We start from the raw sequence: 14,448 nt of genomic DNA, 5'->3' as shown, positions 1-14,448 counted from the left end.
CTGGTGATGATTCGAGGCTTTCTGGTGGCTGAATGTGTGTACGTGTTCGCTCCTTCCTGCCTGGACCTGCTGCCCTGCCTGATTGCAGACAGGGCCCCTGGAGAGGAAGAGGTGGTCCCCGTGTTACTGCTGTCCTTGCTCCCCTTCTAAGTTGTCTTGTTAATACAGAGAAGTGCAATTATTCTGTGCTTCTGCATGCCAAACGTTAGATTCTTTGTCATTTCCCCCCTCATGTAGTCCTAAGCCACCCTGCAAACTGGGCATTGGTATTCTCCTCTCCACCTTGTAGGTGGGGAGTTGACACTCAGAGGTCTAGTAACAGGCCTGAGGTCATCTTGCTGTAAGTGGTGGCACCTGGATTTTCCCCAGGTCTGTCTGACTCCTGAGCCAGTGCTCTTTCTGTGGTGTCTGGAAGACTGCAGAGCGGGGAGAAGAGAGTGGATTTCTAAGTGGATGGTGGTTTGTCTGGCAGGCTCTGAATGAGCAGACACCTGTTACAAGAGCACGGCAGGGGGTCTGGAAGATGAGGAAGGACTCAGTCTCCACCCCATTGCCTCCAGACATGGCAGAGGTGGGCAGTGAGGACCTCCGTGCCCGGCACTCTGTTGCTGCTGGACTCTGAAGAGAGCCTGTACTCAGGGGAGGGATTGGGTGGTGGAAGGGGACTGGTGCTCTGGAGGGAGGGGGTGCAGTGAAGCTCTGTGAGGGGGTTTGGAGGTTGGGGGCATTGGTGCTCTGACAGCGATGTGCTGGTTGGCTGATAATAGGCAGGACCTGGCATTGGGGGCCTCTGTTTCCCAGAAGCAGAAAAGGGGAAAACCATTTTTGCTGGCAGTGTTCTGCCCTGCACCAGGGAGATGCTTTATGGGTCTCAGCTCAGCCAGCGGGGGCAGCTCAGCCCTGATGTAAATACTGTTAAAGCTGAGGGTCGTGAGCAGAAAGAAAGCAATTATTGGAGAAGGTCAGAAGGGGTTTGCATGGTGAACAAAGGGGATCTTTTTTCTCTCCTTTACCTCTAGAGCGATTGACTTCGAATGTAAAGAGCCTGCCAAGCCCAGGAACAATGCCATGACTGGCATGGAACCCTGGCTGCCTTTGGAAGCACTTCTCAAATCCTGCCCTTTCCCCCCCAAGGGCTTGACAAAGGAGCAGATAGTTTTTGCATCATTAACGTTGTTATTGTTGCTGTAGTTATTGTTGTTATCAAGGTTTGTGGGTTGTGACTTATGAAGTCTGCAGTAAGGCTCTTGGCAAGGTGCTCCGAGGTTTGCTGGGACTGCATCTTAAGGAAAGGAAGGAGCGTGTACATTGGAAAGGTTAAAATAGACTGAAGTGGAGGAGAAAGGAGAATGTTAAGTGGCAGGAGGAAAGTCCCCTTGGGCTTATGGGGAGGGAGGAAACGCCTCCTACTTGTCTGCCCCTGTGGTTGTTTGCTAGGGTGAGGGTCTGTCTGAGGCCAGACACAGAGGGGCCTTTCATCTTTCCCCTTCTCAAAAGCCCGGTTAGTGTCTCAACTCTTTGGACCCCATGTCTCAGGATTCTCCCTGGATCGGCCTATCTTGATGATTTTTCCTCTCTTGTTCTCAGATCCTGCCACTCTGGGCAAATCCTGCTTCGCCTCTGCCCACTAATGCCTGCACGCCCCCATCTTCATGGGATACAACTTATCCTTCTTCTGACCCTGTGGAACCTCCTTGCACCTTCCCATTATCACCCCAGCTCCTGTGCTGGGTAGACTTTCTCTCCTCTGCAACCTGGCTTCCAGCTCCCGCCACGTGTGCCACTGACATTCTCTCCAGTGTTCCCAGGGACTTCACCACCTTTGGCCCTGTCCCAGCCCCTCCCCACTCTGCCTGCCTGTGGATCACTCCCTTTTCTTTAAAAGCGTCCCCTCCCTAGTCTCTGTGGACGCAGCCCTCCCCACCTCCCCCTTGGTCCTGCCTCCTCCCTCACTGAGGGTATTTCCTGTCTCCTCCCTCTGAGCCTGGCCCACGGGGACTTCATTTACTTGGTGGCTCACCTTGCAACCTGGAGAATGCCTATATTTGATGCCTCACTGTCTACCTGTCCAAAACCTGAGCCTATTATCATCTTCCTTAATGTGAGAGAAAAGCCTCCTTCGCTGCTGCTTCTCCGTTCTTCCATCTTTGGCTGTTGTTCCAGCCTCCCAACCCAGAATTCTGGGAGTCGTTTTAGACTTTTTTTCTCTTTCTTCCTCACTTACCTATGAATAGTCATTGGGTTTTGCTGTTTTTCCCTCTGAGGCTTTTGCATTGATCCATGTCTCTCCACTCGGGCAGCCACCCAGCAGGGCCCTCCACCTCCGGCCTCCCTGGCTGCTGCCCAGTCTGAGGTCACGGCCAGATGAGTCTCTACAATGCCATGTTCATCCTTTCACTCCCCTGCTAACTGGGCAATGATGCTTCCCACTCTCTTCTTGCACCAGGCCAGGCCCTTGGGCAGACTTTGAAGAGCCCAGCCTGCCCCGCTGACTTCTGCCGTGCTCCAGCCCAGACACCCCCTGAGCTGTGATCTGTCTTGTTTCCATAGTCCCTTTGGGCCTCCCAAGGGCTGCTGTGGACTCACCCCATCACATGCTGATAGTGGGTGACCTCTGCTAAGGTCAGGAGTGTGGTAACAGTATAATTTGTCATGTTTATAATTCTGGACAAACATTTCCTGAGGGCTTCCAATGGACCAGGCCCTGTGCAGGGCCCTGCCCTCCTCCAGAGCTCATAATCTTGGGGGTGGGGGTGAGGGTAGGGAGATGGACCCTTCACACAGCTTCCAAACCGGCTTGGCTGTGGGTTATGCCCAGTCTGAGCCCCAGCGTCATGCCCAGTGATGGTTTTCAAGCAAAGTAAATTTGCTCAGCACGTTTCTGGTTGGGCTTAACTTCTCTACTGCGTGACACCAAACGCTGGGTGAGGGGCTTGGCTGGCTGGCTGGAAAGTGGTGTGTTAAATCTCAGTGGCCCTTGGTTAGATGACCTGTGGGATGGACTGGGTTTTATGGGAAGGAAGCTGAGGGTGTGCTGTGAGCCTCAGCCTCTTGTGGTTTCTCTTGTACACGCTTTGTTGTCGCTGCAACTCAGCTGCACACAGCGCTGCCTGGCAGATGAGCTCTGGGCTCACCCTCCCTCCTGCCTTCCCTTTTCCTTCTCCCCAGTTCCAGAAGCTTAGGTGCCTACCAGCCTCAGGAGAGGCTGGGCTACAGGTCAGAGTCCTGAGGCCCTGGGCAAGAGCAGTTGTTGCTCTCTACTGGTCAGATTATCTGAGGATTAAAAACAGCAGTGAGGCAATGTGTTTTTCCAACAGATTATTTTTTTCCCTTTAATCATGTGCATTGAGCTGTGGAGTTTTCAGTCTGAACTCCATTAGCTCCCTGGGAGCAGTAGGATAACATATAATAATAATAAAGTTTAGCAAGCTTTTTGGTGAGCTCTTAAGGTGGCCTGCATAAGGGCAGTTGGTCCTCAGGCATTTTACCCTGCTCTGCAGGGTGTGATGAGGGAGAAATCATACCTTGGCTTCCTCTTGGATGGCTTTACTCTGGGGAGAGGGAAACTTTGAATTCCAATGGCAGATTATATTTAGAAACACTAGAATATGGTCATGTTTCAGTCTTCTTCTCTGCTGAGATGGAAGTTTGTGTTGCATATTATGGTAACTGATACTCTCAGAGTGCTTTCTGATTTATAAAACATGTTCAATAAATTATCCCATTTCATCCTCACAGCAATCCCACGAAGGAAGTATCATTATCTCTATGTCAGACGGGAGTCACTAAGCCTCTAAAAGGTTGAGTGACATTGGCTAGGCATCTTAGCTCTTGAGTGGTAGGGCTCAGACTCAATCCAAGGCTTCTGGCTGCAAAGAGGCAGGGGGCTGAGAAGGTGTGAGCTCATATTAGAAAGACTGGGATTCAGGTCCTGGCTGTACTTAACGAGCTGTGTAATTTTGGTCATATTATTTTTAAAACAATTTTTTGTAGCATAAATTAAAACTCCTCTCAGTATGACCAAGCATATCAAATAAGCTATGGTTGCCTCTTATTGACTGTGTTCCTCCATGAGCTCTGTCCTCACTCTGTTCTGGTCTGGTTGCTCTGCAGGCTGTTGAACAGTTGTCATCCTGGGATTTCTCTTCACCATCAACGTGGTCAACCTTTTGTCTCTCTCTTTCATTAAATTCTTTGTTTCCATGTCTAATTTTTCATTTACTTTTTGTTTTAGTGGAAAATGGGTCCCAGTATCTTTCTGAGAAAGGGTACACTGGTGGTAAATTTTATACATCTGATATCTTTAATCTGTTCAAGTAAGTTTATTTTCATGATTGGTGGATAGTTTAGCTGGTTACAGAATTCCAGTTAGAAATCATTTTCCTTGAGAATTGTGAAGCCAATGTTTCATTGTCTTTTGTGTGCTGATGAACAGTCTTATGCCAGTTCTGACTCCTGATCTTTTGTATGTTGTATTTTTTTTTTTATTTGAAATGGTTAGGATCTCCCCTTTGTCAGCAGTGTTCTGAAAGTTTTCAGTGATGTATTTTGGTAAGAGTCTTTTTATTCATGATGCTGGGCCCTGCCATCTGAAGACTCACATCCTTCAGGTTTGGAACATTTTCTTGAATGATTATTTTTAATTTATTTGCTTTTTTAGAGATTGAGTCACTGTTGCCCAGGCTGGCCATGAACTCCTGAACTCAAGTGATTCTCCTGCCTCAGCCTCATGAGTAATTGGAACTGCAGTCATGAGACGCTGTGCCAGGTCTCGAATTAACTTTTTGATAATTGATTTTTCTCTTTTTTTTCTCTCTTTTTCTTTTTCTTGAGTCTCTTTAATTTGGCTCTTGCACTTAATGGGTCCATTCTCTTATTTTTCTTAAGTCCTTTTTTATTTCTTGATCTTTTTGTTGTGTTTTCTAGGAGTTTGTTTTTGTTTTCTCAATTCTACTTCCAACCCTAATTATTTCTGTGATAATTTTACTTTCCAAGAGATTTTCATGATTCTCTTTGAGTATTTATTTTTCTTCATATCATTCTATTCTTATTTTATGGATGCACCATTTTATTTCTCTGAGAATAATAATTTTCTTGTTTACTTCTGTGCTTTTAATTTTCTTTTTCCTCTACATTTCATCTTTCCATTGGTTTGTTCTGGTCTCTGTCATTTGTAACTGGTGAACTTTGATCATCTGTCTGTTTTGAAGAGCAAGGTACTAGCCCATGGACTGGCAGCTCTGTGAGTGTGTAGAGGGAGTGGAGAGTGCTTGTTTACTGGGAGAGCCTCACAGTGGAGATTTGAGCAGGAACTCAGCTGTTTCGATTGAGGATCTCCAAATCACTGTCTTTAGGTTGTTTTTCTTATGCTTCTCAGTTTCCCCAGAGGGAAATTCTCTAATCTCTTGCCTGGGGAAAAAGACTGGCAGGTCGCATTCCAGAGAAGGGAAGGGAGATGCTGGGGGCCAGGAGCTTGGAGAAATGAGTGATCTCAAGATTCAGTTTGTAGACTTCCTCTGAATCCCCTTGTCTTTTCTGACGGCCATCCTCCTACCCTCTGCCGGGTTATCTCCCAGTAGAATTTTTCTTACTCAATCTCTCCATATAGTAACCTTCTTGCTTTCTGTCAGGTGGGCAAGGGGCTGTTGCCCAGCTGTGCAGTCTGGGCAAGGGGATCTGCTTTGTGTCTACTCCTTATTCACACTTTTAATAAACCCCCACCCACTGCTTTTAGCCCACCCTTCATTGTGCCTGCAGAGGTGCCTGACACCTCCAGTTCCCAAAGTTTCCCAGGGTTCTCTGGGGGAGAATTGGCTCATTTCTTGTTGACTAACCTCCTGAGATCACTTGCCTGAGTAAGAAAAGCTAAAAGCCTCTTACCCATCCATTCCCACCCTAAGCATTAAGGGATGATCTTATTTCTCTGTATATTTTATGCTTTGATGCTGCTAGATGGGATGGAGTTTTTACATTGCCCGAGAATATGGCATTGGGGTAACATGAGGAATATGGACAGACATTGACCTCCCAGGGGGCTCTCGACTGATGTGTAACAATGCAGAATGTTTATACAAACCTCCCTTGGTATCCTTGAGGGATTGGTTCCAGCATCCCGCCTCCACAGGGTACCAAAGCCCATAGATGCGCAAGTCCTTTATATAAAATAGCATGGTATTTGCATCTAACCTATGCATGGCTTCCTGTATACTTTAAATCATCTCTAGATTCTTTATGATACTGAATACAATATAAATGCCATGTAAGTAGTTGTTATATTGTATTATTTTTATTGATATTATATTTTACTGTTATCCTGTTATTTTTTATGTTTTCAAACATTTTCCATCCATAGTTGGTCAAATCTGTGGATGCAGAACCTGCGAGATAGAGGGCTGACTATGTATATCTGTAGTCCATACAGCCTTATAAAAGTGCATGGGGAAGGGAGACTGGGAGTGGGCTGTGGAGTGTCCCTAGAGGTGAAGAAGTAGGTGTGGTGCATGAGATGTGTTGGTTTGCCCTCATCCTCTGGAAGGAAAGCAGCTCTAGGCAGCACATCTGTGGGCACCGATTCTTCTGGGGCCCAGCCAGAAGCTGGAACTCACGGTCGTTGGCTCCTTGATCCCCAGGTGGTCCTGCCATTGTGGCTGTCCTCTGCAAAGGTCTCCTCACTCATTGAGAGAATCTCTGACCCCAAGGACTTGAAAAAACTGCTCAGAACCCGGAATAATGTACTGGTGCTTTACTCCAAATCTGGTGAGTGTCCCTTCCCAGCCTTGAGGTCAACCATCGGGGTAGGATGGGATTCAGGGGAAGGAAGGGGGTGGACATGGAAAGCAGGAGACCTTAGGATGAAAACCACTCAGGGAGGGTCCAAGGGACTTGGGGTTTGTCAGCTTTCCTCAGAAGACAGAGGCAGAGGCATACAGGAGCATTAGCTCTGCCGCTTTCTGATCCCAGGGGTGGTTCCGTTTCTTTTTATGAGTGTTGGGAAAGTCCTCTGGAGCCCCTCGCTCCTCAAGAGGGAGAGGGCGTGTGTGAAGTAGGATGGAGGATCACAATGGCGGGCACTGGGGATGGATGTCCTGGCTTCCTGCACAGGCATGGGGCCGATCCCTGCCAGGGCACACTTTGCCAGAGCTGTTGATTTACTGGCCAGGCCGGCCTGTTGCCAGCTGAATGGGCCCCAGGCTCGGGAGCACTCACCCCAGCTGGCAGCCCTGGCCCTGCCAAGCCCATCTGTCCTGCTCTGGGGTCAGATGCAAGACTGAATTTGGAGTGGGCTCTAAGCTTGGGACACAGCATTTCTTGGGGGCAGGAGCAGCAGCCTGCCTCTCTTCCGACCTTGAGACTGGCAAGGACATAGCAGATGGAGAGAGGTTTGCTTGGCTCTTGGCAGTGACTTTGGGGAAGGGTGAACACTGACTCCGTTGAAGTTGTTCCAGCGGAGTTAAGTGTTTTTTGCTGCTTCTAAGGATGCCAAGTTTTCTGTGGCCCTGGAGAAGCAGCAGCCAATGGCTGGGCCGGTTCCGGGCACAGGTTTCCCTGGCAGCTCGGCCTCAACCCTCACTGGCACCTGGGGGATGATAGAGGCTCCAGATGTGCCTGCATTCTCCAGGCATCCCTGGCATGTGGGATGTCTTCATTGCCACTTGCGGCTGCTGCTTCCGCTTCTGAGGGTCTGACGCACATACCCCAAGTGCATTGTTGGGAGCCCAGCATGTGACTAGCATTTCTCTGCTGTCACCTCTCAGGAATAGAGGTGAAATCAAGGGAAAGGGAAGCAGTGTACTCTTGAGGCCTGGGGCATAGGGCCCTGAAAACATGTGGCTTGCTGCTTTGGATAATCCTGGAGTTGGAGCTAGGATGATTGTCAGTGATAGACATGTTCCATTCCTTCTCTAGGGTAGATCCCACCATATAAGCTCATCATAATACAGTCTCATTTGCTCCTTTGCCAGGAGGGAGGCAGTGCGGGTTGTCAGAGGACATCCAGTGTACATATGAGGAAATGGAAGCTGGGAGTAGCAGACTCGTTTGAGATCTCCTAGCAGCAGGTGGGAGCTGGTCCCCTATGCCCCGCTGCCTCTTATTTTCTCTGATGGAGGATGGGAAGAGAGTATTGATTCTGCAATGAGAGAAGGGCTTTGAGATCAGAATGGGGCTGAGGCCAGAAAATCATTAGGGAGTTAGAGAGTGGAAAGGTGGGGCCTGTTGTCAGGAGCTTGCAGGGCAGGAGGTAGCGCCTAAGCTCTCTTTCCCTCACCCCACCGTGTCTCGAGCTATTGCGAGTAGAGGCCCTGGTGCTTCCCACTTGTCAGCCTACCTCCTGCTTTCATTGCCTGATGGGGCCTGGGCAATTATTTTAACTTCCTGCCTCCTTGCCCAGGCCTGCTGCACAAGAGACATGTGACCTTCAGTGGGATTTTGAGCAGTGCAAAAACTGGATTTTCTTTGCTCCCTCCCATCCTTCCAAGCAGTGCCTCCCTTTCCATGGCTGAAATGCAGGTTAGGGCAGGGGGTACTTTATCTTGCTCTAGTTTATTTCTCCCCCTCCCCTGCTTCCCAGAACCCAGTCAGAGCAGTGAAACAATGGCTTCCCCACTTCAGTGGCTTGCCCTCCTCCTGTCACCCTGGCCGTGGTTTCCTGGGAGTGCCTCCTCCTAGTGACTCCGTGCATGTCTCTTGAGCGATACTTTTGTTTGCTTCTGTGAAAGGCTCAGCATGCTCTGTATTCACAAACAGCTACCATTATCCACACTAGAAAAGGCGATCTGTGGAGGCACATGATTCAGACATCATTTCTGCTTGGCGTGGGGATGTATCATACGGTTTCTGGCGGGAGAAAGCGGCAGATCGCTCTCCCCACCAGTCTTTGTCTGGCAGGACTTTCAAGTGAGCTCACAGGTGTCACCTAGGAGAATGTGACTCAGGAGCCTGCTGGCCATAGGAATCAAACACTGGCCACAGCCACTTTGCAGTGGATCATTGCAGGCTGGCAGTGCTAAAATCCTGGCCACAGAGGCTCTGTCCCTAAGACCCTGCCCTCCCACAGTAGTATCCGGGTGCCTTGCCCTGACCCATCAGGATTGACACCTGCACCAATGAGAAAGTCTTCCTTTCTTGCGATCACTCCATCCTGTCCCAAGGCGTGGTCCACATTCCTGCAACTGACTCCTGGAGGTGCTGTCAGGACCAGCTCTTGCCCCGTGGCTTCTGGGGAAGTGGGCTGTTAAATGGGGCTTAGGTGTCTTTGGCATTGGCCCATCAGAGCCTAGTGTCACGTATAGACCTCATTTTACCACCAGGTTGTACTGAGCTCCTAGATAAGCATGTGCTCCACAAGTAAAGGAAGGATCTGACCAGCTCTCGTCAGCTCCTAGGTGGGGTGCCAGGACATTTGAACATGGAGTCAGCAGCATCATTCCCTGCTTTAGTTATAGGATTGTCATTGTTTATGGAATTTTCAAAATGTATCCCAGAAAGACATGAGTCAGAGACTTTACTGGCCTTGAGGATCTGGCTGAGAGATTCTTGGAAGAGTAAGGTGTGAAGTGTGGATTAAGGCAGGGTGACTTGGGGGTTCTGTGTCCAAGAGGAAGGCCCCTGAGGATGGTGGGATCAGGGGTTTCTGAGAAGAGCCAGGACTATTCTTGCAGCACAGGCCCTGGCACTGTTGAGTGCAGGGATGGGTGTTTTACCTGGTGCTCAGGACTTTTCCACCCGCTCTGGGATTGGTCTCCATCCTTCCTCACCTCTGAGGGAAGATGGCAGAGGTGACCCAGTGCCTTTGGGCACAGATGTTTAATTTTCTGTTTTTTTACAGAGGCGGCAGCTGAAAATCATCTCAGGTTACTGTCCACAGTGGCCCAAGCGGTGAAAGGACAAGGCACCATCTGCTGGGTGGACTGTGGGTATGTGCTGGGGCCATGTGCCATGTGGCTGCTGGGCAGGGGGCACTTGGGGCTTTGAAGGGTGGGGACGGGAACTGTCCTTTGATTAATAATCTGGGAGGGAGTATGCGATGGAAAGGTTCCCTCTAGTGATACTTCAAGGTCACTCTGGACTGGAAGAGCGGTGTCTGGCTTTCCACCCCTTTCTTCACAGCCCAGCCCCCTTTCTTCCCTTTTTCCATAGAAATTTCACTTTCTTCTATTTCTATGTGTTGCTTTCTTCTGTCTTCCCAGAGGGAGGTGAGTGGCAGAGGGGGCCTTCCTGTCTTACAGAGGGTGGCCTTGATACCCCGAGAGGCAAGGTGATTTTCCGGGTTACCCAGCAGGTTTGTCTGTGGTGGGTCTGCAGCAAGAACCATGAGCTTTACCCCCAACCCAGGACATTACTACTAGATGCCTCTGCTGCCCAACATGCAAAGGTAGAATCAGTGGGTCGAGCTGCCTGTGCCTTGGCTTCTGAGGGGGCCCAGGCCTGTAAAGGTCTTCTAAATCTTTAATGTAGCTATTATTGCCTGAGTAATATGCCCTGTTACTACCCTGCAGGTTAAGTGAACATTTATGGTACCCACCCCAGTGTAATCCTCTTCCTCTTCAGTCTGAGTTCTAAATGGTTACTTTTCAAGTGAATTTTTGGGACACAACTGATTTATAAGTTGATGACCTCAAGTTTGTTCTGCCTGTGATTAGAGAGCATTGAAGGAGATTCATATTTTGACAAAACACTGAGTGAAACTAGGATAATAAGTCTTAGCCAAGTGGTGTGTGCTGTAGAGGGTGTGCGTGTGTGTGTGTGGCCTCATACTTCCAGATTCATTCAGATGCTAACTGAACAGAAAAGGCTGTTCACCAGGCAGTAGGTGAGATCTTAGCCATTGGTTAATTCTAGTTCATAGTTGATCCGAAAGGGTGCTTGCCTTCCAGGCATCTCTCTGTCTCCCATATTTGACCAGCCATGCTCTGTGTGACTGGCAGAGTAACAAAGCCTATTAGATGGAGACAAGGCACTTTGGAATTTCCATATCTGGAGGTGGCAGCAGTTCTTCCAAGCTGATGGAGGCTTATTGTAGGGAGTTCTTACAAGGCTTGTAGGTGGCAGAAATGGGCAGAGGAGCTTTGACTTAGTTGCTATCTCCACCTGGGTCCATGTAACAGACATTACTGGGCATTTACTACGTGCTTTGAGAACATGCAGATGGATAACTGCATCCTCAAGGAGCTCAGTATGTGAGGAGAGGGCAGACACTTAGCCCAGTGATTCCAATGTCAGGTGAACAGTGCTGCAAACACAGACTATATGTATGGAGGGAGAGCCCCTCCATTCTGCCTGGAAAGGTTGAGAAAAGCTTCACAGAGGAGGTCGTGTTCACATTTGGTGCAAAGACCTCAGAGCACAATACCACGTGCTCACAGTGCCCTGGCTTTCCCTGCAGGCGGCCACCTATGGAATGGACCCCTAGAACTGCCTGTGGAGGTAAAAGGCCTGCTGCTGTCCCTGAGTAGCCTGGAAAACATGCAGCGCAAGGTGCCTGAGTGAAATGGGGTCAGGGTAGTGGGTGAAGACAGACTATGGAGATTCAACTTCAGGACTCAAGTTTGGAAACATGATGTCTGGAGTCAATAAAAGTGCCAATGAGAACATCCTGTGAATTTCCACGTGCTCAAATTAAAATTGGGGCAGGGAAGCACCTTGGAGCTTGAAAGAGTTAACCCGAAGACGGAAGGATGGACTATTCCATGTAGTTGCCTCACTCTGTTGAATTTATTCCTGTAAGAGGAAATAGAAACTGAAATGTTAGATAGCTTTTAAAATAGTGTGGATAAGTAGGTGAATTATGGAGCCAAAGTGGATTAAGTTGGACTCAGGAATATCTGGGTGTGAGTTTGAAATTAGAGGCAGGGTGCAATCTTTCCTGAGTAGCCCAAGGTTCAGAACTCTGGGCTGTGGCCCAGGTAGGCCACTCTGGGTGGCAGCTGTCACAAACCACTATTGGAAAAGGAGATCTCCAAGAACTCAGCTCCTACCCTCCAGCTCATTTACTCCTGCTTCTAGACTTCTAAACTTGCCTGGAATCGTCAGGACACGGGGAGCCCCCGTGTTAGCTCCACAGAGCCCTGCAATGAGAGCTCTCGCGGTTGTCCTAAGTGTGTCCAGTCCATTCTGTGGGTCTGTGAATGAGACACACCCAGGGATGGGCAGAAGTGCCGTTGGGAACTTTGCTTTCTGGTGCTGTCTGCTGAGGAGCGAGTAGGTGGCATGGGGCCAGGCTACCTTCTTTATCCTTGTCACTGTAAAATAGCAGGTAGCCAGCCAGAGCTCACCTCCCTCAAATGGGCCCTGCTGAGGCACCCATCTCTCATCGTTTCCAGCTCCACTTCCTGCCCTGCCCACGAAGGGTTGGTGGCTAGGATGGGGACAGGGCTTGGGGTTGGGGTGACCAGGAAGGTCAGGAGGTGACACAGGCCACCCTGCTTTTCCCTTTAAAAGGCAGGCGAGGGGAACAGGGAGCATCTGGGGTGAGAGAAGATGTTACTCCAGTGTCAAGGTGTCTTTGCAGGTGTGTGGAATAAAAGAGAAAGCCTTGGGCTTAGGAGGGGGCCCGGGCTGACTGCTGACTAGTTAGTTAGCTGCGCTGCTCACTAGCCCTGTGACACCAGGCAAGTCGGTCACCCTGAGTCTGTTTCCTCAGCTGTGAAATGGGACAGCGATACACGTTCTGCCTTCTTTCCAGGTCTGTGATAAGGATCGGATAAGTGAAAGTTCTTTGTAAAATAGGAAATACAATTTAAATGTGAGACACTGTTCTCCTAGTGTTGTTTTTCATCTAGACAAGTTTGTTCAGGAGGAAGCTGGAGGGGGAGAAATGGTATGCTTGTTCACTCAGCAACTGTTTACTGGGTGAGGACCCCTTGGTTCTTGTAAGGATGAACCTGAAGAAGGTTTTGGGCATGGGAGTGAGCCCCAGGCCATGGGTGTTTTGCTCTGACCCTTAAGAAGTACAGGGTGCAGGCTGGGCACAGTGGCTCACACCTATAATTCCAGCTCTTTGGGAGGCCGAGGCAGGTGGATCACCTGAGGTTGGGAGTTCGAGACCAGCCTGACTAACATGGAGAAACCCCATCTCTACTAAAAATACAAAATTAACTGGGCGTGGTGGTACATGCCTGTAATGCCAGCTACTCGGGAGGCTGAGGCAGGAGAATCACTTGAACCCAGGAGGTGGAGGTTGCGGTGAGCCGAGATCGCACCATTGCACTCCAGCTTGGGCTACAAGAGCAAAACTCCATCTCAAAAAAAAAAAGTACAGGGTGCAGTGGAATTTGTAGGACTAAAGGTCAGGAGACCCAGCTTTGAGTCTAGGCTCTGACATCAAATAGCTGTGGGGCCTTTGGCAAGTCACTGCCCCTCTCTGGGCTTCAGTTGAATCTTCTGGGAAATGTGGGGTTGAGTCTTCCAAGTTGCTCTCATCCCTAAATAGCCTGGTTCAGAAAATGCTGGAAGCTTCCAGGCTTGGTGTGTGTGTGTTATAAGCATGGTGGTGGGCGCGTGCCTTCTAGTCTTTGAGGGGGGTCTTTTTCTCTTTGTGCCCCTCCCTCCCCATTCCCCATTTTGGAAGGGTTCCTATCCTTCTCTCTGAGGTTCTCTCCTGTCTCCCTCTTTTCTCTCCCCTTATTAGGTTTCTGTTCCCTTTTCCCAATCCTGAGTCCAGGACTCCCTGCAACCTGGCACGGCCCTTTTTGTTTTTGAGACAGTCTCTGTTGCCCAGGCTGCAGTGCAGTGTCACAATCTCAGTACATTGCAGACTTGACCTCCCAGGCTGAAGCCTTCCTCCCAGCTCAGCCTCCCCAGTAGGCGCATACCACAATGCTCAGCTAAGTTTTGTATTTTTTTGTAGAGACCAGGTTTTGCCATGTTGCCCAGGCTGGTCTTGAACTCCCAGGCTTAAGCAATTCACCTGCCTCTGCCTCCTAAAATGCTGGGATTACAGGCATGCGCCACCGTGCCTGGCCTGGCCTGGCCTTCTTTTGGCCTCTTTTCTCCTCTCTCCTTTCTGTATGGATATTTCTTTTCCTTTTCTTTTTTTAATTTTTTTGCTTTTCTGGCTCTTTCCTCCCTATTCCTCTATGCGCACCTGCAGGAACACACGAACACTTCTCCGCTGGTTTTCTCCCTGCTCCAGGTCCTGTAACTTGTTGCTCTGGGGTGTCTGTAGGGCGTCTGACTTCTGTCCAGGGTTTTGTCAGCTTTCCTTCTCCCTCACTCCACTCCTGGCTCAGACCTCAACAGCCACGCTCAGTCTGGCTGGTGGTGGTTGTCCGGCTGTTAAGCGGGTTGTGTGTGCGGGAGTTGGTATTCCCCTCGTGCCCTGCCAGCTGGGCGCTGGGGCTCGGGCTTGGCGTGGAGTGCTGCTGTCTGGGAAGTTGAGCTGGAGCCAGCATGGAGCTGTGCCTGGTTTGCTAATTCCTGAGGCTGCATCTCACAGGGGGCAAGGCTGTC

At 49.6% G+C, this 14,448-nt stretch overlaps 1 protein-coding gene across 1 annotated transcript in view; it reads left to right on the top strand.

Moving 5' to 3' along the window:
- The window catches only part of PDIA5 (protein disulfide isomerase family A member 5), a 93,838-nt gene that overhangs the window by 15,742 nt on the left and 63,648 nt on the right, over positions 1-14,448 (top strand). Inside the window, exons 2-3 of the mRNA XM_050781847.1 lie at positions 6,630-6,756; positions 9,827-9,914. Of these exons, the coding sequence (XP_050637804.1) occupies positions 6,630-6,756; positions 9,827-9,914 (215 nt within the window). The remainder of the gene's footprint in view (positions 1-6,629; positions 6,757-9,826; positions 9,915-14,448) is intronic.

The sequence above is a fragment of the Macaca thibetana genome, chromosome 2, assembly GCF_024542745.1.
Source record: "Macaca thibetana thibetana isolate TM-01 chromosome 2, ASM2454274v1, whole genome shotgun sequence".
NCBI classification, from domain to species: Eukaryota; Metazoa; Chordata; class Mammalia; order Primates; family Cercopithecidae; genus Macaca; species Macaca thibetana.
Note: the sequence above shows the minus strand (reverse complement) of the source record. Positions and strands in the feature narration are given on the sequence as shown.